This window comes from Podarcis raffonei, chromosome 3 (genome assembly GCF_027172205.1).
Source record: "Podarcis raffonei isolate rPodRaf1 chromosome 3, rPodRaf1.pri, whole genome shotgun sequence".
Lineage (NCBI taxonomy): Eukaryota > Metazoa > Chordata > Lepidosauria > Squamata > Lacertidae > Podarcis > Podarcis raffonei.
The window spans coordinates 92,503,351-92,529,335 of NC_070604.1; the positions used below are offsets into that span (position 1 = coordinate 92,503,351).

General features: G+C 40.4%; 1 protein-coding gene across 4 annotated transcripts in view; it reads left to right on the forward strand.

Moving 5' to 3' along the window:
- The first annotated feature begins 7,091 nt into the window (after positions 1–7,091).
- CDC42BPA (CDC42 binding protein kinase alpha) overlaps positions 7,092–25,985 on the forward strand; it is a 162,249-nt gene continuing 143,355 nt past the window's right edge. For 2 of the 4 annotated variants that reach the window (XM_053383008.1, XM_053383007.1), the window contains exon 1: positions 7,092–7,930. In XM_053383008.1, coding sequence (XP_053238983.1) covers positions 7,753–7,930 — 178 coding nt within the window. In that variant the 5' untranslated portion in view covers positions 7,092–7,752. The remainder of the gene's footprint in view (positions 7,931–25,985) is intronic. The other 2 variants (XM_053383005.1, XM_053383006.1) reach the window with 1 other exon arrangement.

Below are 25,985 nucleotides of genomic sequence, written 5' to 3' on the forward strand. Positions count from 1 at the left end.
GGAGTCTATCAATTGATGAAGATGATCATCCAAATGTCATAGACCGAATGGAGCAAACAGCACGCAGACCTAGTGGTGAGAGGAAAAAATCCTTAAATAAGAGACACGGGGGAATGATTAATGGACTTCAATGTCTGTACACTAATGCGCAAAGCATGGGAAATAAACAAGATGAGCTTGAGCTCTTGGTACAGCAAACTAAATATGACATAATAGGAATCACTGAAACCTGGTGGGATAAGTCCCACGATTGGAATGTAATAATGGAGGGATACAATCTATTTCAGAGAAACAGACCAGACAAGAAAGGAGGAGGAGTGGCGTTATATGTCAGGGATGTGTATACCTGTGAAGAGATTCAAGATTTAGAACCTCAAAGCCAAAGTGAGAGCATTTGGGTCAAAATTAAGGGAGAGAAGAATAACAGTGACCTCACTGTGGGAGTTTACTATAGATCCCCAAGCCAAACGGAGGACATAGATGATGCCTTCCTGGAACAGATGGCCAAGCATGCAAAAGGAAGGGAGATAGTAGTAATGGGGGACTTCAATTACCCGGATATTTGTTGGATGTCGAACTCAGCCAAGAGCATAAGGTCAAACAGATTCCTCACTGGCCTTGCAGACAACTTCATTGTCCAGAAAGTGGGAGAAGCAACAAGAGGAACAGCCATTTTAGATCTGGTCCTAACCAATGTTGATGACCTGGTTAGTGGGGTAGAAGTGGAAGGATAATTAGGCGCGAGTGATCATGCTCTTCTGAAGTTTACTATACAGCGGAAAGGAGCAGCCAAGCATACTAAGACTCAATTTCTCGACTTTAAGAAAGCCAACTTCATAAAACTTAGGGAAGTGCTGGGTGAGATCCCATGGACAGTAATACTAAAAGGAAAGGGAGTTCATGATGGCTGGGAGTTTGTTAAGACGGAGATAGTAAAAGCACAACTTCAGGCAATACCACTGAGACGGAAACATGGAAGGTGCCTAAAGAAGCCAGGGTGGCTATCTAAAGAACTTTTAACTGAGTTAAGATTAAAAAAGGATGTGTACAAAAAATGGAAAAGGGGGGAAACCACCAAAGAGGAATTCAAACAAATAGCCAGCACGTGTAGACACAAAGTCAGAAAAGCTAAAGCACAGAATGAACTCAGGCTTGCTAGAGAGGTTAAAAGCAAAAAAAAAGGCTTTTATGGGTATGTTCGTAGCAAAAGGAAGAACAAAGAAGCAGTGAGGTCACTCAGAGGAGAAGATGGTGAAATGCAAACAGGGGACACAGAAAGGGCTGAACTCCTCAATGCCTTCTTTGCCTCAGTCTTCTCCGATAAAGAAAACAATGCCCGACCTGAAGAATTTGGAGCAAATGATTCAGCAGAGGAAACACAGCCCACAATAACTAAGGAGATAGTACAAGAATACTTGGCTAGTCTAGATGTATAAGTCTCCAAGGCCAGATGAACTGCATCCAAGAGTATTAAAAGAACTGGCAGATGTGATTTCAGAACCACTGGCAGTCATCTTTGAGAATTCCTGGAAAACAGACGAAGTCCCGGCAGACTGGAGGAGGGAAAATGTTGTCCCTATTTTCAAAAAGGGGAAAAGAGAGGACCCAAATAATTACCGCCCAGTCAGTCTGACATCAATACCAGGGAAGATTCTGGAGCAGATCATTAAGCAAACAGTCTGTGAGCACCTAGAAAGGAATGCTGTGATCACCAATAGTCAGCATGGATTTCTGAAAAATAAGTCATGTCAGACTAACCTGATCTCGTTTTTTGACAGAATTACAAGCCTGGTAGATGAAGGGAGTGCAGTGGATGTAGCCTACCTTGATTTCAGCAAGGCATTTGACAAGGTGCCCCATGATATTCTTGTAAAGAAGCTGGTAAAATGCGGTCTTGACTATGCTACCACTCAGTGGATTTGTAACTGGCTGACTGACCGAACCCAAAGGGTGCTCATCAATGGTTCCTCTTCATCCTGGAGAAGAGTGACTAGTGGGGTGCCACAGGGTTCTGTCTTGGGCCCGGTCTTATTCAACATCTTTATCAACAACTTGGATGATGGACTCAAGGGCATCCTGATCAAATTTGCAGATGACACCAAACTGGGAGGGGTGGCTAACACCCCAGAGGACAGGATCACACTTCAAAACGACCTTGACAGATTAGAGAACTGGGCCAAAACAAACAAGATGAATTTTAACAGGGAGAAATGTAAAGTATTGCACTTGGGCAAAAAAAATGAGAGGCACAAATACAAGATGGGTGACACCTAGCTTGAGAGCACTACATGTGAAAAGGATCTAGGAGTCTTGGTTGACCACAAACTTGACATGAGCCAACAGTGTGACGCGGCAGCTAAAAAAGCCAATGCAATTCTGGGCTGCATCAATAGGAGTATAGCATCTAGATCAAGGGAAGTAATAGTGCCACTGTATTCTGCTCTGGTCAGACCTCACCTGGAGTACTGTGTCCAGTTCTGGGCACCACAGTTCAAGAAGGACACTGACAAACTGGAACGTGTCCAGAGGAGGGCAACCAAAATGGTCAAAGGCCTGGAAACGATGCCTTATGAGGAACGGCTAAGGGAGCTGGGCATGTTTAGCCTGGAGAAGAGGAGGCTAAGGGGTGATATGATAGCCATGTTCAAATATATAAAAGGATGTCACATAGAGGAGGGAGAAAGGTTGTTTTCTGCTGCTCCAGAGAAGCGGACACAGAGCAATGGATCCAAACTACAAGAAAGAAGATTCCACCTAAACATTAGGAAGAACTTCCTGACAGTAAGAGCTGTTCGACAGTGGAATTTGCTGCCAAGGAGTGTGGTGGAGTCTCCTTCTTTGGTGGTCTTTAAGCGGAGGCTTGACAACCATATGTCAGGAGTGCTCTGATGGTGTTTCCTACTTGGCAGGGGGTTGGACTCGATGGCCCTTGTGGTCTCTTCCAACTCTATGATTCTATGATTCTATGAGGTGCCACCTTCTCTGGAGGATCGAGGGACCAATGTACATGACGTCGCACAAAGTCAGAATGTCATGTGCAGGACCCTTTGAACATTGAAGGGGCCTGGCCCCCTAAAAAAAAACCCAGCCCACCCCCTCAATACTTCAGGCTCTAGGAGCTGACTCCCTTGGTTGCAATTTATATAGGTTTTTTTGCACATTGCTTTCTGATTTTTAGTCTTTTCAACCATGCAATAAACCTGTGAAATAGATGTTTATTCCATTTTTATGCACCAAGGAACTGAGGCTAGGTGATAGTGACTTGTCCAAAGCCATTGTTCAAAGGGGGCCAAAATCACTAATCTTTACCCAGGATATAAAATAAATGTGTAATCCCAAAATATGCAGCAATGCAAAGCATGGAAATATAGGCTGTTAGAGTTTTAAAATATGCCCTTCTAAGTTTATTGCAAAGTTCCCCTCTCATAGCACAGGAAAAGGCTACACATTTGGTAAGTTAAAAATAGTTTACATACAAACTCCCCAAAGGTCAGGTTCATGTGCTTTTCCATACGTAAAACTTAGTTTAGTTCCAAAGTGGTGTAAGTTCCTAATTAATTGGTATAGGACCTCAAGAATAGCTTGTAAGAGTTGAACTTCTCAGGTAGACTTAAGCAAGTTGGTTGTATGAGGCTGGTTATCCCATAGTTTCTTTGTCAGCTGGCATGCCTGGCTGGCAGGGCAGTGGATGAAGTGGGAGCCCTGCTGCTTTTTCTAAGCTCTGCTGTCAGTGGCACAGTCAATAATTATTGACTAAAAGCTGCAATTGTAACCCTACTTACCTGGGAGTGAGCACCATTTAATTCTGAAGGACTTCTCAGTAGACATAGTTAGGATTGTGCTGTAAAACGCACATGGTTAATCAACTACAATTACTTTAACTAGAGTTGAGAACAGCTCTGCTTTACATTACACTGTTGCATTCTAAACAGAGTGAGATCTCAAATTATGAAGTGGGGAAGCTGGGAAATGGTCTTTAGAAGTAGCAAGTATAGTCAAGAGATTCAGACTATTGTTGTTTATATGACTGGATGCTGAGTCTCATAATAAAATCTGTTGTGATCCAGCTCATGTAAAATAATAAACTGCAACGACGACAAAAATAAAAATAAAAATAAATTAGTGGGACCACGTTCTTTGGACTTTCAAGTAAATGTTAATGGGAGATGTGGGATTTGCAAATAGGGGCTAAATTATATGATTGTCACTGAGAATGTCTACTGAAATGAATCTGTTTGAAGATCAGGGCTTAAACAGAGCACCAGTGCTTAATTAATGCATACCATTAGATAAATTTAGAGCATCAACCATTTCTTTCTTTCCCTGCACAAATATGCAAAGCTTGACTCAGGGAAAAAATATTTTTAAACCCATACTTGTCTTCCAAGGATTAAGCAGAAACCCTCTGGGAGTAAATCACATTGGGCTCAATGGAACTTGGTTCTTCGTAGACATGTCTCCAATTGTGCTATTAATATCAACTTACCATTCCTCATTTTTAAAATACATCATTCCTCTTTTGTACTATCTTTTATAAATCCTCCAAAACATTTTAAAGGTTTCATTTTGTTGTTTCATAGCAACATAAATCTTTATAACATTAAAAAAAATTAAACTTTGCAGGAAAGCAAAACTCCACTGGGTGTAGAAATAATCTTCCAGGCCAATGTTATCTCCCACAACTTAGATTTGTTAGTTCATTATTTTATTGGAACTTTTGAAATGGGATGATGCTTTACGATGGGGTGATATTATCATGCAAGACATCTGGAATAAAACACTAAGTTTTATGGGCTTAATATGTGTTGATTTTATTTATACCTTTGTGTACCTTGGCATGACATGCTAGCATAATGGAAATCCATTAGCCCTTTTTATATTTAAGTTGCAGACAATTTCTATTATGAACCCTGCCTTTTCCCCAAACTGCAGCTTTGGCTTTAAAGACAGTCTATTGCCCTGGATGAGAAAATATGGAAAAATGTGTTTCAGCAAGAAGTTGTGAAATTATAGTAATTCTAAAAGTGCAAGTTATTTAGAAATGTTGGCCTTTGTTAATACACCTTTGTCTCCCTGTATGCTAAAAAAATGATGTCCCCACCATACTATTGTGTTTGCAGACTGTGAGCCTATGCACATGGAAGTAGCCAGGATTTATGTTGGGGAAGGATTTGTATTGGGGGGCAGAACCGAGCTGTCTGTGATGCGATTGGTCAGTTAGTTAAGTATTTTTATTTATTAACTTGACTGGGGGGGCAGTTTCATCCCCCCCCCATGTCCATGCATATGCAACAGACACAGGGGATGAAGAGACACTAGGATCTAGAAAGAAATGTAAGGGTGAATGTGAGCAAGTAGGGGAGAAAATACACATACAATAGAAAGAGGACTACCTAAAAATGGAAAGTGCTGGAAGGACCTACAACAAAAGCTTCAGTGTGTGTGATGGAAGTGCCAAATCAGTGTGATGGGGCAGTTACTTTGGCAACCCTGCATTGTGAGTAGTGATCCTCTGCGGGCACTTTGAAAATAAGGGAATAAGGAAAATAAGGTTGTGTGGATGACACCGTGTGAAAGAAACCTTCCGAACATTAACAGCACAATGCTAAATGTCTACTCAGAAAGTCCCACTGAATTCAATGGGACTTTCTCCTGGGGAAATGGGTATAATTACACCTTTAATGTAGGGGGATCAAGGCCATCCTAGTTTTTTTAATTCTCCTTTTCAACTGATTCGTTAAAAAAAAAAGTCAATAGCTGTAGTTCTGAAATAATGAGTGCCCTCCTCACCCAAGTGCCTTTTCCTTAAAAAAACACTAAGATTTTCCTGTTCGTTTTTAAGTAATAAAAAGGGGGCTATTAAATACTCTGGGACAGAGAGTGCCCCCAACCCGAGAGGGTGCCCTTTTTAAGAGGTGGGAGCATACAATGCAAACTAGGAATGGGGGTTCATAAGTGACTGTGTTTGTATATGTGTGTGTGAGAGAGAGAGCGAGAGGGGGGGATGGAAAGGCAGATGGGGGGATCCCTCCTTTGAGGGATCCATGAGACAAGAAAAAGCAGGGGGCCAGTTTCGCGAGGTGACCAAGAGGCAGCAAGACAATCTCCCCGCTCTGCTTAGCAACCTGGTCCTGCAGCAGCCCGCAGGGCGTTTCCGCGCTTGCCGTCCCCTCCCCTCAGTCCGCCTGTATCCCTGCATTCCGTGCTGCGAGAGAAGCGGCGGCGGCAGCAGCAAGCAGCAGCATCCCTCCCAGGCTCGTCCATTCCGAAGCCAGCTCGTCTCTCCCTCTCTCCCTCCCTTCTATCCCCTCGCTCTCTCTCGTTCCCAACAGCCGCGGCTTGTCCTCTCCGCTGCTGGCTCAGTTGCTGGGGAGCGAGAGAGAAGGGGGGGGGGTGAGGGGAAGAGGCCGCCATGTTGGATCCCGAGACTTCAGTAGCGGCGGCGGCGGCGGCGGCAGTTTGTGCGTGAGGGCGTCAGGAGCAGCCGCGGGGCGGGGGAGAAGCGGAGGCCGAGAGGAGGAAAAGGAAACCGGCGGCGGAGGCGGCGGGCGGGCAGTTGTGAGGAGGAGGCCGGGAAGCTGCAGCACCAGCGCCGCGTCGCCCTGAGAAGATGCCTTAAACGCGGCACCCGAATTGGGAGAACAGCGGCAGGGTGGGGGGGGGAGAAGCCGGCTGTGTGTGAAGGAGCCCCCCTTAGTCACCCTGTTCCTCCTCCTCCGCCACCCGCAAGACAAAAACAAGCAGCGGCGACATGGAAAGGATTTGCTAGGGATTATTCGCTCAGCCACCCCTTGGCCGGCATTTCCAGGGAGGGCGAATATTGGCCCCTCCAATGCACCCGCGGGAAGAAGGAGCGGCGGCCTGAGGAAATGAAGGCTTCACCTTTCTTGGTCGGGTAGCCGGAGAGAGAAGAGGGAGCCCGACCCTGAGGGGAAGAAGAAGAAGGCTCCTTTCCCGGGGACTTTTCCTGCCCTTCTGCTGCTGCTCCTCCTCTTCTCCCCACCCCCCGCTCTCTGAAGAATTGCCACTGATGCATTTTCCAAAGGGTGGTGGAGGTGGAGGTGGTGGAGGTGGAAGCCGTGGTGGTGGAGAAGGAGGTGGTGGTGGTGGCGGCGGAGGCGGCAGCAGCAGCAGCAGCGGATATTCTCCAGCGCTAGACCTTCCCAAGCCTGTGCATTTTGTTTTTCGCCGGGGGCCTCCCCTCTCCCCATCTCCAGCGATCTTTCCCTCTGCTGCTTTTTCCTCGAAAAGTGAATCGCCGGTGCAAATTGGATGGGGGTTTTACACTTTAATGATGCAGTAAGGATTCGTTTCGGGATTACGTTGCATGATCTGAATTTTGAATGAAGGAGGAGACCTTTAAAAAAAAAGAAAGAAAGAATAAAATCGCATCTATATGAGGGAAGAGTGGATTCAGTCTTGGGTTGGGTTTCTTTTTAATATTATTATTTAAATGTATAAAATATATATTTTCTCTTTTTAAATGTATTAAAAGAGATTTTAGGGTAATTATTTTTCTCCAATATCCTGTATATATTGTGTGTGTGTGTATGTGTGTGTGGAAACAGCTGACCAAGACAGAGTACTCAGAGTGGGAATTCTTGAGATGCATTGTACCTTCAGCACCATCCCTGAAGAAGCACTGACTTTTCAAAACACTTTTTAGAAACTAAAACATTCTGATGTGTTAGAGTTTTCGAAAATAACCAGTAATAATAATCGAGGAGAGGCCCATTAAGAACTGAAGCAATCATGTCTGGAGAGGTACGCTTGAGACAGTTGGAACAGTTTATTTTGGATGGACCAACTCAGACAAATGGGCAGTGCTTTAGTGTGGAAACGCTGCTGGATATACTCATCTGCCTTTATGATGAATGTAATAATTCACCCCTGAGGAGAGAGAAGAATATTCTGGAGTATCTAGAATGGGGTAAGTTTGATCAAACATGATATTCCTGTCCACTTTTAGTATTCTGGTAGGATTTATTTTAAGATTGCATGTGTTTATAGCTAGAGTTTATAGCTACTAAGTCATTTTTGTTTGTATTTTACAATACAAAACTGGTGAATAACCATAATTTTACATCAGGAATCTCAGGTGCACATCTCCTAGGGAGTACTGGTCTTGATGATGGGCCTTTTAAGGCTCTGCATTTGAAGTTTACATCTGTAGAATGAGTGACAGTGGAACACCATGACTTATTATATATATATATGTATAAGTTTGCTTAGCTAAAAGATAGTGAAATTGTATGTTGCTTGCCTGAAATATTTGCAATATCTGCAAAAAAATGGGGAAGTGGGAGTACAAAAGGGTTAGATGTATCCTCAGCTACTGTTGACCTCTGTAAAACACATTGGAAAAATGTAAAGTTGGTAGGCAGGCAAATGTGCATGTTCTCATTCTAAACACAGTATTGTAATACTTCAGGATTTTTAATGAAAGTCAAATGATAATTGGTCACTGAACAATGCTGGCATCATGACAAGGCTGGTTATTTATTTCCTTCTAAATATACAGTAGTTAGAGCACAAGAGATGAAGTCACATGAGAACAGTTATTGTATGACCTTCAAATGTCAAAGTCATACTATAGATAAACATGTATTTTTAAAAATGTTTGACCAAAATAGTACAAGAGGACTGAAACGTTTTTAGAAATTTTTTAAACCGGTTTGGTTTAAGCTAGTTATATCAAATAACCAGGATCTTCATAATAAAATCCCTGAAAGAAAGCCATTGTGTGCCCTGCAATCAAAATAAGCATAGCAGGTTGTTCTTTTTTTCTGCATTTTTGGTGTACAGATAGTTAAGGCAGCTTAGGCACTAACAGTCCAAACTTGAACAGTTTATTGTATGGTAAGTCTCATTGATCTCTGTGGGTAAAGGATTGTAGCCTAAGTGTTACTTAACACTGCAGTTTTATACCCACTTACTTGGTAGTAAGCATCATTGAAATAATTAGAATACTAGACATTTCTGTATTGTTTCTGGCACAGTTTAGAACAGTTGCAGCTTGATATTAGGTCATATCCCTGACTAGATGCCTTTAAAAAGAAAACTAGATTGAAATTGTTAACCTGGTTGTATAAATGAAGTTTGGCAGTTTCTCTTATGTAAAATGTTTTTCTAAAGTTGTACCAAACAGGTTTAAATCAATAGATTAATATCTGTGTGAAGCAGGATAAACTTAGCGGTGTGAATATGACAGTAAGGCTCCATCACATTGAATGTACATCTTTCAGTCTCTCAGTGAGAGCTCTTTGACAAATGAACGTTGTTTCATGATTCTCGAAGTAACTTCAGATTTGTAAATTAGTACTCTCATTAGGAACTTACACTGTACACTGTCAAAAGATAAAATACTATCATGAAGATTTTAATACTTCTGTACATGTGCCTCTGTAGTCTTTAAATTTACTTTATTCTCACATATAACTTTACAACTACAGAAGGAAAATATTCATTTCATTTCAGATACTCAGTTTGTTTGAAGTGTATGGTTATATAATTTACAGAGAGAGAGCAGGCAAGCAAGTACATATATTAACAGAGTATTTGAAGGTAAATTGTAGGATAGTGCAGTTCCTGTAGGGATTATGGGAAACAGGAAATGTAATGTAGGGAATAAGGGCTACAGCTTTTGCTCTCATGACTTGTCTTCCGCTTTTTTACATTAATTTCTCAGGGACAAAAATTATTTGCGGAAACATGCTGAGCATCTGAATTTTCATTGCTTTCACCTTAATTTACAGTTACATTGATGGGTGTGAATAGTGTTTGTGAAGGCTGCAGCAGATCACAAATTTGTAGCAGTTCAGTAGGAAACATCATTTTGAAGTCATTCACATGGGCTTGATTTGGATTTTGTTCAGTCTTACTGTGTTTAATCAGGAGGGTGATTATTTTATGTATTTAAAGCATTTTTGCTGTTTTCAAGAGAAAGTGGCTCCCTTTGGCTTGCATAAGATTACAAGGCATCCCTGCCCACAGACTCACAATCTAAAAGACATAACACAAACGGAAATGATGGTGGGGAGGGAGGGGAGCAAACTTGTCTGCAAAGTTATTAGGATGACCAGCTTAAATGGAAATGGGTCAGAAAGAGCCTGCTGGAACTGATCTCCCAGCAGAGCTGGATTAACACTTCTTCCCATCTTTCTGCTGCAGCCTGATGGAATGGCTGCTGCTAATTGACAGTTGAGGGAGGGAGGAGCCTAATGGAACTGGTCTCTCAGAGGTAATGGAGTGGCCCTGCAGACCCATCTTTTCTTCTGTTGTAGCCGCTTTGTAATAGTTTCCAAAACTGAAGGTGGGAAGAATGTTTTCCTGGAAAAGCTATCATGTACCCTATATGGAAAGGGTAGTATAGCAAAGGATAACACATTTTGTTAATGAGTTGCACATTTTATTTACACTGTTGTGTGGTTATTGTTTTTCCAGCTTTTAGGGTTCATGATGGCTACCCAATCAGTTTAGTTCTGAGTGATCTTCTAAAATTCTTTGTGACTTGTCTTCTCTTTAAAATGCATGTCAGAATGAAAATGTGTGGCAGCAGAATGGTAAAACGTTTATAGAATGGTTTATAGTTGCATGTTTGTGTTTAGTTAAAGCCAAGACTATCATACTTATTCCTTACTGTTTCTGACTGTAAATTTCTTGAACAGTTTTCTGTTTTAAAGACTTCATGTTAGGGTTGTAATAAGCATAATTTGGTAGCTAAAGATTGTTGAGCTTCTGATTTTTACATATTAATCATGGTGGGAGTAGTGGAAAAAGATGGCAGGGATAGGCTGTTTTTAGATTAACATAAGTAGATCTTTAAATCTTCTATTCTTTTGTTTATGGAAACACACAATGTCTTCTTTATTTTTTAAAAAAGTATTTAAAAATACTCTAGATGTAAAAATATCCTTACAGAACACCTTCTTTCATATATAACTTACTATTTTGTAATCCTTGAGGACCAATCTTTATAAATCCTGGAAATACATAACAATGTTGGTCTTGAGCCACATTGTTTATTTGAGTGTACTCCATGTATACATGAGCAATTTTAGTCTCCACTGAACGCTAGTTACACTTAAGTGACAGAATAAGGAGATCCTTTCCTTGTAGCAACTGGAGCCTGCCAGCTGGAAAGATTTGAGAATGCAAAGCATGTTGTCCTCCTTTTGTATAACAGCATCCGTTGTCGCTGGTGACCCTGGAAGAGGTAACTTAGGACAAGGATGCAGAGGATTAGAAGAAGTAATACAGCAGTGAAATAAATGCTAACGAGTGATATTGGTTAATTTTAAAACATTTTTTCCCTTCAAGGAAGATATCAGCATTATTTCTAGGGTTGGAATGAAAGCTACAAGTAGGAAACTTTTAAGGCTGCAGTCCTAATACTATTTTAATTTCTTAGTAAGTCACATGCAAATCATAGGGAGTAATTTAAGCTATTATTTAAATGATTATAATGGTGTTTATATAGTGGTGTAGCATGTTCAAAATGCTTAATGTACTTTATCTTAGCTATGCTTATGATAACCACATAACATGAGTTGGTAGTATTATCTCTATATTGCCAATGGGAACTGAGGTTGAAAGGGAGTGGCTTGCCTGAGGCCACCTTCTGAGTTCATAGAATATGTGAGATCTGAAGGATCTTGGTTCACACCTTTGTAATAGCTCATCATTATGACACCACTTTTAATGTATGCCCATTGTTGCACAACATAGACTCTTTCACTTGTACAGCCTTATGTGTTAAGATGGCAATAACTCAGTTTTATAGCATCAAACCAAAGCTGAAGTACCAGTGTCTTCACGGCCTGCAGGGGTTTTCAGAGCTGACATGTTCAGCGTGCCATGGACTCTTCTGGCTCTTTATCTTAAATTAATAAATGAGATAAATATATATCAGAAGCACTTAATAATGTGGCAAGAATAAGTCAGGTGACAAGCTGTGACTTGCATGGAAATCACTGTTAAAACTCAGCTACTCCTGTTAGAAATATGTGCATAGACAACCACTACAATAATTAGCATTATTAATGATTTACAGTCTTATACCAATGAGAAAAAACAGAACTTCATATTTTGACTCTACTGTATTATAGTTATGTTATTTTATAAGTCAGAATTACTGATCTGGTCATTGATATACTTCCAGTGTTAGAAAAGTGCTGATGGTTCTATTCCACCAAAGGTGGAATATTCCATGTTATGGGGGAATCTATATTTTTGAATTTTTCCTTTTCCTATTAGTGGGAAATATTATGGCTGCAGTCTTGATCAGCCTGAGTATCTCTACTTGCACATGGAGACTTTTAAGGACCCCCTTTCATACAGTAGTCACATGTATCCCCCCCCTCCAAAAGGCTTCTACCCAAGATGTTCCTGGAGCAGCACGAAGGGCTATTGGGGGGGGGATGTCCTTTCCCCAGTATGTATATGTGGAAGTGTTTTCTTCACATGCATGTGGCAGGGGGTGGTGAATGTTACTTCTTACCCAGGCTTTGCATAATAAATGCAGAAATGAATGTTTTTGAGACCACCTTGTACTTGAACTTCCAATTCCATGCAGTTGATAGCTAATCTGAAAATGTTAAAAAAATAGAGCAAGCAACTCATCTTTTTAAAAGAGAGATTTGACATTTAATGCTAGTCTTGTATTTATCAGAGGTTGTATTATATGCTACTAGTGTTTGACTACTATAATTTGGCAATTACATTTTGATGTTTTGACTTAAGCACAGCAAAGCGAAGACCTTCAAAGTACATTAAAGTTAAATAGAAAATTCTCATTGAAAGCAAAGGGATTATACACAGCATATATAGCAGAAATTTACATATATATATTTTTCAGAGTTGGAACTGGAGGATGAGATAAGCAATATACATGTGCTTGACTATAATCCTGTCTCTGAGGCTGAGTTCATTTATAGTAGTCTAATGCACACATTTCAATATATAAAACTGTATTTTGGTCACTGAATTAATACAACTTTGTTGTTTCTTTTGTATATTTGACATTAAATATTTAAACATGAAATGTAATTGATGGGAGGAGAGCATGGGAGTATCCCATTTGTGGGCTCAGACTGTCAGGCTGAAGTTACAATTTTAAGTGAGAACAACACGCAGAGCAAACCTACAATTAGGAATGCTACAGCACTAATTTCCTGACAGGTCCCCCCCCCCCAGTATTATTTGGCCTTGTCTACAACATCTCCTATTTCGGATCTGCTTCTGTATGCTTTGCTAAGTACTGACTAGTTTTATTGTGACTGCTTTGGAGAGCCTATGATAAATGTAGGACCATTTGTTAACGTAGGAATTCTGCTTTGGTCTCCAGAAGACACACCTGCTGTTCCACTGTGAAACTGCAGGCATATACAGTGGTACCTTGGGTTAAGTACTTAATTCGTTCCGGAGGTCCATTCTTAACCTGAAACTGTTCTTAACCTGAAGCACCACTTTAGCTAATGGGGCCTCCTGCCATATCGCCAGAGCACGATTTCTGTTCTCATCCTGAAGCAAAGTTCTACCCGAGGTACTATTTCTGGGTTAGCGGAGTCTGTAACCTGAAGCATATGCAACCTGAGGTACCACTGTACTTGAGACTGTACTCACACACACTCTCACATACATAGTTCTTAATTGAAAAGAGCTTAGAAATTCAACCTAAATGTTGTCTTCACTGCAAGCCAACTATGATTTGAGCTATTTGAGGTGATCTCTAGATTTGTAAAGAGTCGGTGCTGTCAAGGATCACTATAGGGATGTGGCCTCATGGCACTGGGAACCATTAAATGGCCTGAAGAAACCAAGAAGGCAGCGGAAAGTTAATATGAAGAGTAGGACTGGAGAAGACAAAGAGGAAAGGGGTCAGGAAGAGTGGCCTACGCAAACAGGTTGGATGGGAGCAGCAGGTTGGGGAGTCTGGCAGTCTCTAGCTCAGAGGTGTAGAGGGCCAAGCCAAAAGCCCCAGGGAGGAAAGGAAGCTTTTGGAGGACCTATTGGGATGGGAACAGCCAGGTGGAAAGCCACTATCCTATAGCAACCCTGAGTTTAGGGCAGAGCTGCCTCCATCTCTGGTGGTGGGAATTTCACCTTCCCGGGGGGGGGGGGTCTCATCCCTTGACAGATTGTATCCAGGATGAGGAAAGTTGAGAGAAAGTATTCCCAGACAGGTAAAAAGAAGTTATGCCTCATCTTGCTGGGCACTGCTCTCAGATTGGGGCATGCAGGGTGCTCAGGTCACCCACAGGATTCCTTACCTTGAACTTAAGCCTAGGAGCTGATGCTGTAAAGCTCCCAGGGCTTACATCTGCTTGCTGGCTTTGGAAGCCTTGGACTTGCAGACTTAAATATGGAGGGTGGTGGGTTCAACATGCCCTTCTTAGACACTTTGATAGGAGCTGCACTACCTATGACATTACATGTGTACTTAATCTGGGCACTCTTATTTTGAAGAAAAAGCAGCTGTGTGGGCCCTGATCCAGTCTGTGCTCCTTTCCTCCACTTCCTGACCAAAATCTCCCCTGGCTACTTTTTGCCCCCAGAGGTGCTGTTTACCAATATTCTACCATATTTGGATGTAAATAATGGTTGGCAAGGAGACTTGAAACAAGTGCAGGATCCTTGATTAGGTCCTTGTGCAGTTTTTTTAAAAAAAACTTTCAAACTAAAAGTGGCCAGCTTTGAAGACACTTTAAAAATAAGTGTGTTTAACATATGTATAGTTTGGCCTGACAGCTGAAGTTTGATTGTTTTAATTTCAGAGGATTGCAGCTAGGTTTAATGCTGCATCTACAAGTATTTTAGGAATTCCTCCTATTCCATCCTGAGATACTTGGTATGCTTTTGGTTAGAAAAACATAAAAATAGAGAGATCTGAACTATTTTAGAAGCTATGTTGCAAGCCTCATGACATGATTAATGAACTAAATAGGGCTTAAGCATATTTGAAGCTTTAAGAATTAATCCAGTATTTTGCTTGCAAGAGCCATGAGTTCGTTTTTAAGTTTATTAATTAAACTCATAACAAAACAATGTACTTTGCGAATAATGTTACTTTCCCTGACAACCATGGAAGTTAGGACTTGGGGTGGAGGTGGAGAGAGGTGTGTTTTGCCCTGCTAAACTAAAATGTATTGGTGCTGTTATAAGGTAGAAGAAACATCTAGAATCTACATAGAATCCTTCAGTGCTATAAGTAGGGAGTTTGAGGGCAAAAGTTACACCTCTGCCTACTTTTCCTGATCTTTTGGATATAATTTACATACACTGTTGCATAGTCTTGCAGTTGCTTTATCGCTTGGTTGATTCGTTATCAAATGAAGTCACTTACCTACTTTGGCGGATCTGTGATATACTGTTACCAAATATTTTTAAGATGACAGCTAGTTACGCCCTTCCCACTCTCCAATTTTTAAAATGTTTTTTCTTTTCTGCAGAAAAGCAAGGCTGATACTGTACAGAATAACCATTTTAATCCCATGATTCTGTAAAATTTGTGACTGTTGGACTTCCTTGAGCTAATATGTAACATGTAATATGTAACATTCTCTTCACCATTGGACTATTCTGCCTATACCAGTGGAGAAAGAAGGGAGAGGGGAAGGAAGAAAAAATAATTAAGATTGAAAAGGACATTCTGTGAAGGAAGAGATACGTTACTTTATCTGGGAGCCTAGCTTTTAACAGTTCTACAAATGCTGCTGAATAGAATAAGCTTAACAGGAAATCTGTGAGCGCCTATTGTAAGGTTCATATTAATGAATATTTTTTTCCAGTGTAGGATATATGACTAAGCACAATGCTGAATCTGGGAGCGTTTGCTCAGAAACACCCATTATTGACTCTTCCAGGTGTATTGCTGATAAAATCTCATGCCACTTGAGAAGCCATGCGATTGCTGGTTCACATAACCTCTTTTGGCATTCATGTTTACTGAGCCTCATTTCCTGGTACACCAACAAAAATTAATGTTACGGCTTTAAAACACTAGCCTCTTTCCCTCCCTCTTTTCTTATATTTTCATATTTAGGATATCTAAGTTTTAAAGTGTTTCATTCCAAATTAAGGTATTTCTTAGAGTTTGTTCTTTGACAATGGAAATGATGCATAACCTGAATGAATGAATGGTGATTCATTCATTATAATTGTTATAACCAAAGGCATTTCTTCTTTGAAGAAAAAACTGGCTTCTAGTGGCATGACTTGGATTATTATTAATAATAATACTGCCCTTCATACAAGGATCACGAGGCAGTTTGCAATATAAAAACACAAAAACATAACATAGTAACAAACAAAAAACAATTACCCCCCACCAAATTAAAAAGCCACCAATTGTTCAATTAGCCAAAGGCCTGGGAGAAGAAGGCACTTTGCCTTGTGCCTAAAGATATGTAATGAAGGCATCAGGCAAGCCTCCATGGGGAGAGCATTCCACAAATGAGCCACTGCAGGAAAGTCCCGTTCTTGTCTTTTGCCATCCTCCAGAACTCTCACGGATGGAGCAAACAAAGAAGGGCTTCAGATTATGATTGCAGGGTCCGGGTCAGTTCATATGGGGAGAGATGGACCATTAAGTACATGTTTCTGGAGTGTTCTCATGCTGTAGCTTCCCACTCATATTTATTTGTAACTTTTAACTATAGTGAGAAATGGATGAAGCTGTTGGATACTTTTGATCATCTATTTGATTATGTATATACAGTTGACGGTAATTAATGGGTTTTTACTTCAACTGAAGGGCTATTTCATCTTAGACTGTAAGAGTGGTGTATACTGCTTCCATATTTATATATAACAGTGCCTGCTTCATGAATGGACTCTGTAGCTGCTGGGCAATTGCCTAAAATAGTTCTTAACACACCCAGAAATCTGGATTTTAACATTTCAGACAGAAAATGCCACAGGGCAGTTGTTCAGAAATCCAAGTATTTTTACCCAGTTTGGCTTGCATTTGGCTCTGCTAAATTCTTAACAGACTTTGAACAGCTGTGCTTTTTCCTCTATCCCCTGCAATGCATTTGACTAAGCATGCTGTTCTGTTTGGTCCTAATTGGAATGATATTAATATTCTTGTAATATTCTTGTAGAAGCTAACACAGATATACTTTTGTTTTCTTTTTGTGATTTTTGTGTGCTTAGGAAGAGTTTATAGAAAATGCTTTTTCAAATAGAAGTTTCTGGAGAATTTCATTATCTGTCCAAACGCTTTAGATCATCATAGGAAATGTGTTTCATTTTCACTCCCCTCCAGTTTGGAAAATAGATTTGATGAGTGAAAGAATAGTTCAGATTAACATCTAAGATTACAATTCTGTGGCTACTTTTATTTCTGTATCAGGAACACTGTGTATATGCATAAGTTTGCTGCAAGATTAATCTGCTGAAAAATAATTGGGGATCACCATCATGTGCAGCTTGTGAGCCTCCCAGAACCATCTGTCAGAGGCTGAATGATGGATTAGATGGTCCTTCAGTGCATCCTGCAGGGCAACTTTTATGTTAGCATAAGATGACAATAAATCATCATTAATTAATTCACTTTTAAGTGACTTCCAGTAATATGTACAGTTCAGTCAGGTTACATGAACTGTTCCTACCATGCCATGTATTTTGAATGTCCCCATAATCCCCTCTCTCTTTCACACCTATACCCTTCCTTTTCTGTTTCTCTGCCTTCTCACTTATTTTTCTTTGTAAGATAATTCTGCCCTCTTTTTCTCCTTTTTTCTTTCTGTTCTCCAATCTTCCAAATTGAATTTCCTCCTTTACACCATCATATTACCTGTCTCACATAACAGCGTCTCCCAGTGTCACTTTGTTGGACAAGGCAGGTGTAGATTCAAACAGAATGACCAGCCAGTCCTAGAGTGCGGATATTGCAAAGAGTTGCACTGCATGCAAAGTGTTGGAAGGTGAATTCTAGGAGTGCTTGCCTCAGCTATGTAAATATTTTGCGGAGGGAGTTGCTGTCAGCTCTTCTGGATCCCTCTCCTTTTTTCAGTAAAAGGTAGTGATTCTAATTTATGTTAATGATTGTACTCAGGAATCCAGAGCTAGCATTTAGTTCAGATTAACTAATGTGGACTGCAATGGTGTAATAGCATAGTTACTGAAATTAAAAATGAGAATATCCCAGTATACTCTTTATTGCCCAGAGGGCTGTTGTGCTTCTCAGCATAATGGCATGGCATGATGCCGTGAATGTGTGTGTTGTGTGTATTTTAATTTTCCTAGAGCCCTGAAAAACTGGGTTAGCCCTTGACTTGAGACACATGAAAGTGCAGAGCAGCTTTTGGATAAGGAATGTCCCTCAGGCTTTATTATTAAAAAGCACATATTTCCTCCATAGGTAACATACCTTCACCAGTCCAGGTACATAGCAATTTCCCTCTTAATAAGAAGGTTTGAGCATCTCAACTGCATTCTCTTTTACTATTGTGGTGTAATACATACTTGTCTCTCAGAAAACAAATTTTAATTTTGTTTATGTTGAATTTTAAGTTAGATAAATGGAAGAGGGGTTCAGTAATTAAACACCTGAGAGTTGGGGATCTGGGCCTCAGCAGTATTTTAATTACTTTGTTTGATCTTAATTAAGGTTGGAGAGTTGTTGCTGTTTTCATCACAGAGAAGTGGAGAGACACTTTAATAATATAATGGCTTTATTTAACCAACTTCTATTGGTAAAACTGAATGCATGTACTAGTGAGAAATGTAATTTTCATCAGACTGTAACAAGAACTTCACCAAGTAACAAATAATTAATTTTGATGTTATTGCACCAATATGCAAGTCAGTGCTGTTTAATTTATTTTGTATATGTAATGTCATTTAATGGTTTAGATTTGGGCCACTATCTACCTGAGTGATTAAAGCTATGTAGACCTGTTATTTCTTGTTACCATTTTTTATTTAGTTTCCATTGTGCTTCCTGTTCCTCTTAAACAAGACTCCTTTGTGCTTGCCATAGATACATCCAGTCATCCCTCTGGTCCCCAGACCCTGGCTTGAAAGTTATTTCTGCTCTAGAGTAAAAAAAACACTTATGGGTTGGTGCCTGGAAAAGGAAAGGGATGGCTGGGTTCATAGGAAAAGAATGCTGCAGTGTATGCAGAATAGGGGAAAGAGCAAAAAGAGTCACCCGAGTGGATCATGCCCTACATTTTTGCCTCTAAATATTTATTATGGTTTGGACTTTCCTTGTTGGGCCGAATTGCTGTTATTAAGATGAATGTTTTGCCAAGAATGTTGTTTTTGTTTCAAACATTGCAGATTGTGGACAGAATGGATTGTTTCAAGAAGTGGCAGAAAGATATATCGAAATTTGTCTGGCAGGGCAAAAAGCCCAGAATAAAATTTAAAATACTAACTGATGCAAAAGAAAGAGGGGGGTTTGCCCTGCCGGACTTAAAGCTTTACTATGAAGCAGCAGCTTTTTGCTGGCTGAAAGATTGGCTACTTCTTGAGAACACAGACATTTTGGATTTAGAAGGGTTCAATAATAGATTTGGTTGGCATGCATATATATGGTATGACAAGGTAAAAATCCATAAAAGCTTCAAAAACCATATTGTAAGGAAAGCATTATACAATGTTTGGAGTCGGTATAAAGACTTATTGGAAAATAAAACCCCTAGGTGGCTGTCACCAATGGAGGCTAAGGAAGTTAAAAAACTTAATATGGAATCTGAATGGCCAAAATATTGGGAAATTGTAGAACAAGAAGGTGGAAATGTGAAATTACAGAGTTATGAGAAATTGAAGTTTAAAGTAAGAGATTGGCTACATTATTATCAGATAAATGAAGTTTTTAAACAGGACAGGAAAATCGGCTTCCAGGTGGAGAAGTCAAAATTAGAAACAGAATTGCTAGAACCCAATACGAAGAATCTGTCTAGAATGTACAACTTGCTGCTGAAATGGAATACACAGGATGAAATGGTTAAATCAGCTATGATTAAATGGGCACAGGACATTGGTCATGACATTATGTTTGCTGACTGGGAACAGTTATGGACCACCGGTATAAAATTTACGGCATGTAATGCCTTAAGAGAGAACATTATGAAAATGGTTTATAGGTGGTACATGACCCCAGTCAAGCTTGCAAAAATCTATCACTTGCCCAATAATAAATGTTGGAAATGCAAGGAAACTGAAGGTACTTTCTACCACCTTTGGTGGACGTGCCCAAGGATTAAGGCCTTCTGGGAAATGATCTATAATGAAATTAAGAAGGTGCTTAAGTGTACCTTTCATAAAAAACCAGAGGCTTTTCTCCTGGGCATGGTAGGCCAATTGGTGTCAAAGAAAGATAGGATGTTTTTTATGTATGCTACAACAGCAGCAAGAGTTTTACTAGCAAAGTATTGGAAGACACAAGAACTACCCACACTGGAAGAGTGGCAGACGAAGGTGATCGATTACATGGAATTAGCAGAGATGACGAGCAGAATCCGTGACCAAGGGAAAGAGACGGCGGAAGAAGATTGGAAGAAATTTAAACTTTATCTTAAAAATACTTGCAAAATTATTGAGTGTTAAAATGTCATGGGTAAAGCATAACAGATTTGCAGCGATAAATGATTGGATAAGAGTTAAAGATAGGAATTAATAATAATTTGGACCAGGGGTTGCTGGAAAAAAAGTTTAAAATAGAGATGCAGAAAAGGGGGGCATGGGGAAGTCGCTGAAATTGGGTATATGAAAAAATCTATGAAATTTTACATGTTTATATGTGTGTCTGTTTGCGTTTGTTTTTTGTATTGTCTTATATTATATGTGGAAAAACCAATAAAAATTTTATAAAAAAAAAAAATATTTATTATGGTTTGTTGCATAATACACTTTGTAGTCCTTGCAAGTTAATAGGTTACCTTATCCTGAACGCTCAAAATCTCTAAAACACATCAGCAATGTCAAGTATCTCCTTAAAATTATACTATACAGTGGTAACATGGCTAAGACCGCAAAACAAATTAAAGTCCTTTCCAATGCTGTAAAAGTTTGTTGAATAGCAATATTTGGAAGGCAGTTGCTGTTTACTGATGGATTGGCATTATAAAAGAGAGTTAAACTGAATCTTTTAAAAAGTGCCATTGAGCTTGTACCAGGTGTGAACTGTTCATGCTGTCATCAGGATATACAAACCTTTTGTCATGTAATATTTCTGAGCTTAGTCAACTCCTTTTGGTTTGCAGTAGGAAGTTGCATACAGTCTATTATGTGACTGTATGGTAAAGAACAAAACCTCAGGAAATCCTGTGGCTGAGAGACTGCTCAGGCCATGCACTTTAACTACCCCCTCCCCAAAACCAACCTCCTTCCATAAAAACACAAAGATTTCATATCAAAACACAGAAGTGTCCTAAATTTATTCTGCAATCTAGCCTACACTTTCCTAAGAGTAAAAAGATTGAAAACAACGGGAAATATTTCAGAGTAAATATACATATGATTTCACTGTAAGTAGTATTCTGAAGTCCATTAGGAAGCACCAAAATAAGCATTAATAGCAATAGAGAAAGCTTTCTGACCTCTCCTGTGGTAGTTAACAACCATTAGAAATAAAATGATTTCTCGATGCCTTGGATTGTGATTATGAAAGATGCATCACATGAATTAATGTAGGCTATTATTTTCCATTTTCTTCCCTTCTTAACCATTTTAGTTTTCCCTTTCTTCCCTTTTGTATCAGTATGTTCAATGTTGCTTGTATTTTGTCTTTATTTTAAAAATTCATCACCTTTTTTTTTTAAAAAATGAAATCTTTCAGAGCATGAATTTTCCACTACTTGGGCTTCCATAATTTTATTGCTTTTCCTCTAAGGACCTCAAAGTAGCATGCATGGTTCTTTACTCTCTCCTTTTATACTCACAGCCACCTTATGAGGTAGGTTAGGTTAGAGACAGGTCCAATAAGTAAAATATACCGAGATATTTTTTTTATCAACCAGTTTTTACTGATGTGTTTGACGTTCTTATTGTACATATTGTAGTATTGTGTTTTTAGGTTATATACTGTCTTGTGATATTTTATACAAAGGTGTGGTTTTAAAATATTTAAATAAATAAATAAAAATAAGATCACCCAGTGAGCTCTGTGATTGAGCAGGAGTTTGAGCTCCAGTCTCCCTGGTGCTAGCTAGCTCAACACTCTAGCCTGCACCACAATGGCTGCCATACTTCTTTGGCCGTCTCCTACATGGAGGTGGTAGGAGCTGAAGGTGGTCAGGGACTAAACTGAATTTGCTTTCCATTTTTTAAAAATTGTCATTACCTAGCATTGTGATTGAGTTAATAAAAAACAGATGCCAAACACAAGCAAGCAAATGCTTGAGGTGGTTGAATATTGGTTAGTTGAAAAAGGCAAAACTAATTTTAAATCAAATACACAGTGGAAGTGAGGAACAGGTTTAAGGATTTAGATTTGCTGGACAGAGTGCCTGAAGAACTATGGATGGAGGCTCGCAACATTATACAGGAGGCAGCAATGAAAACCATCCCAATGAAAAGGAAATGCAAGAAAGCAAAGTGGCTGTCCAATGAGGCCTTACAAATAGCGGGGGAAAGAAGGCAAGCAAAATGCGAGGGAGATAGAGAAAGATACAGGAAATTGAATGCAGATTTCCAAAAAATAGCAAGGAGAGACAAGAAGGCCTTCTTAAACGAGCAATGCAAAGAAATAGAGGAAAACAACAGAATGGGAAGGACCAGAGATCTGTTCAAGAAAATTGGAGATATGAAAGGAACATTTCGTTCAAAGATTACTATAATAAAGGGCAAAAGTGGTTAGGACCTAACAGAAGCAGAAGACATCAAGAAGAGGTGGCAAGAATACACAGAGGAATTATACCAGAAAGATGTGGATGTCTCGTACACCCCAGGTAGTGTGGTTGCTGACCTTGAGCCAGACATCCTGGAGAGTGAAGTCAAATGGGCCTTAGAAAGCACTGCAAATAACAAGGCCAGTGGAAGTGATGGTATTCCAGCTGAACTATTTAAAATTTTAAAAGATGATGCTGTTAAGGTGCTACACTCAATATGCCAGCAAGTTTGGAAAACTCAGCAGTGGCCAGAGGACTGGAGAAGATCAGTCTACATCCCAATCCCAAAGAAGGGCAGTGCTAAAGAATGCTCCAACTACCGCACAATTGCACTCATTTCACACGCTAGCAAGGTTATGCTTAAAATTCTACAAGGAAGGCTCAAGCAGTATATGGACCGAGAACTCCCAGAAGTGCAAGCTGGATTTCGAAGAGGCAGAGGAACCAGAGACCAAATTGCAAACATGCGCTGGATTATGGAGAAAGCTAGAGAGTTCCAGAAAGACATCTACTTCTGCTTCATTGACTATGCAAAAGCCTTTGACTGTGTCGACCACAGCAAACTATGGCAAGTTCTTAAAGAAATGGGAGTGCCTGATCACCTCATCTGTCTCCTGAGAAATCTCTATGTGGGACAAGAAGCTACAGTTAGAACTGGATATGGAACAATGGATTGGTTCAAAATTGGGAAAGGAGTACGACAAGGCTGTATTTTGTCTCCCTGTTTATTTAACTTATATGCAGAATTCATCGTGCGAAAGGCTGGGCTGGATGAATCCCTAGCCGGAATTAAGATTGCCGGAAGAAATATCAACAACCTCAGATATGCAGATGACACAACCTTGATGGCAGAAAGTGAGGAGGAATTAAAGAACCTTTTATTGAGGGTGAAAGGGGAGAGCGCAAAATATGGTCTGAAGCTCAGCATCAAAAAAACGAAGATCATGGCAACTGGTCCCATCACCTCCTGGCAAATAGAAGGGGAAGAAATGGAGGCAGTGAGAGATTTTACTTTCTTGGGCTCCATGATCACTGCAGATGGTGACAGCAGCCACGAAATTAAGAGACGTCTGCTTCTTGGGAGGAAAGCAATAACAAACCTAGACAGCATCTTAAAAAGTAGAGACATCACCTTGCCAACAAAGGTCCGTATAGTAAAAGCTATGGTTTTCCCAGTAGTGATGTATGGAAGTGAGAGCTGGACCATAAAGAAGGCTGATCGCCGAAGAATTGATGCTTTTGAATTATGGTGCTGGAGGAGACTCTTGAGAGTCCCATGGACTGCAAGAAGATCAAACCTATCCATTCTTAAGGAAATCAGCCCTGAGTGCTCACTGGAAGGACAGATCGTGAAGCTGAGGCTCCAATACTTTGGCCACCTCATGAGAAGAGAAGACTCCCTGGAGAAGACCCTGATGTTGGGAAAGATGGAGGGCACAAGGAGAAGGGGACGACAGAGGACGAGATGGTTGGATAGTGTCTTCGAAGCTACAAACATGAGTCTGACCAAACTGCGGGAGGCAGTGGAAGACAGAAGTGCCTGGCGTGCTCTGGTCCATGGGGTCACGAAGAGTCGGACACCACTAAACGACTAAACAACAACAACAATTGTCCCATGTTGCAAGTCTGTGTGATTATGTAAGGCCACTTTTTCCTACTCAGTTTCTTCCTCACGTTGTTAATGAAAATGCATGCAGGCAATGGAACATGTTTCATTTTCAAAAGCACTAACAAGGTATCTTTGTGTTCTTTGAAACATATATTCAACTATGTTTGAGGCTTACTTCCACATCTGGTGTTGAAAAATCACTGAAGTCAAAGAATGTTGTAGCATTTATTTCATTTTCTTACGTTAACATCCTTCCTTTCTGCTGTAATGGAACCTAAGCCAGCATACATGTGGTTCCCAGGCAATCATCCATCCATCCATTCTTGTACTAACTAGACCCAGACCTGCTTAGATCTAGGTCTAGATCTATAGGAAGTGTTTTGTAACCCAGTGGTAGACAATGTGCTTTGCATACAGAAGTTCCCATGTTCAATCTCTGGCATCTCCAGGTTGGGCTGGGGTAGACTCCCTGCTTGAGAGGCAGTCAGTGTAGACAAAATCAAGCTAGATGAATCAGTGGTCTTTGTATAAGAGAGTTTGCTATGTTCCTGCTTAGCAAGGTGGTAGCCTTGTACCTTGTAGAGGAAGCAGTGCATCCTTAAAAGGTAAAGATAAAGGGACCCCTGACCGTTAGGTCCAGTTGCGGATGACTCTGGGGTTGCTGCACTCATCTCACTTTACTGGCCGAGGGAGCCGGTGTACAGCTTCTGGGTCATGTGGCCAGCATGACTAAGCCGCTTCTGGCGAACTAGAGCAGCGCACGGAAACGCCGTTTAGCTTCCTGCCGGAGCGGCACCTATTTATTTACTTGTACTTTGACATGCTTTTGAACTGCTAGGTTTGCAGGAGCAGGGACCGAGCAATTGGAGCTCACCCTGTCGCGGGCATTCGAACTGCCAACCTTGTGATCGGTGAGCCCCAGGCTCTGTGGTTTAGACCACAGCCCCACCCATGTCCCATCTGCTTGTGCAGCAGGGCGTCCTTATTTCCTGACTCCCACAGCCCCCCGTGTGACTCCAAAGTTGGGAGAAAAGAGAAACAGAAAGCCCCATTGCACAAGTAGTTTTTCATTGTGTAGGTGAGAAGCCATCATTGGATGTCACCCAAGTCTTTGACTAAGCTGTTACCTTTGTGATAATGTTTGCTCCAAAATAATACTCTTCCACCTCTGCCTCTTTCCCATCTCTGTTTAATGCCAGAAAATCACTACCACTTTTTTGGGAGGGGGTGGGGTAATCACATCTTTCTATGACCCTTCCCTGAAACAAGAATGTGGAAATTTTAATCTAGGGTTTTCGGGTTTTTTGCAACATCAGATAAATTGCAGCAAAAGCTTTGTTCTCAAAAGAAAGGAAAAGGGTGGAGTTAGCCTTTTTAAAAAGAATGCCCAAGAATTTTGAGGACCTTGAATGAACTTAGTTTTGAAGACAAAAGGCATTTCAGCAGTTTAAGTTCTTTGAAAGGTATGAAGGAGAAAATTCTTCACAGCTATGGTTTCCAACTTTCTCTACACATGAATTAGTCAGCTCAGGAGA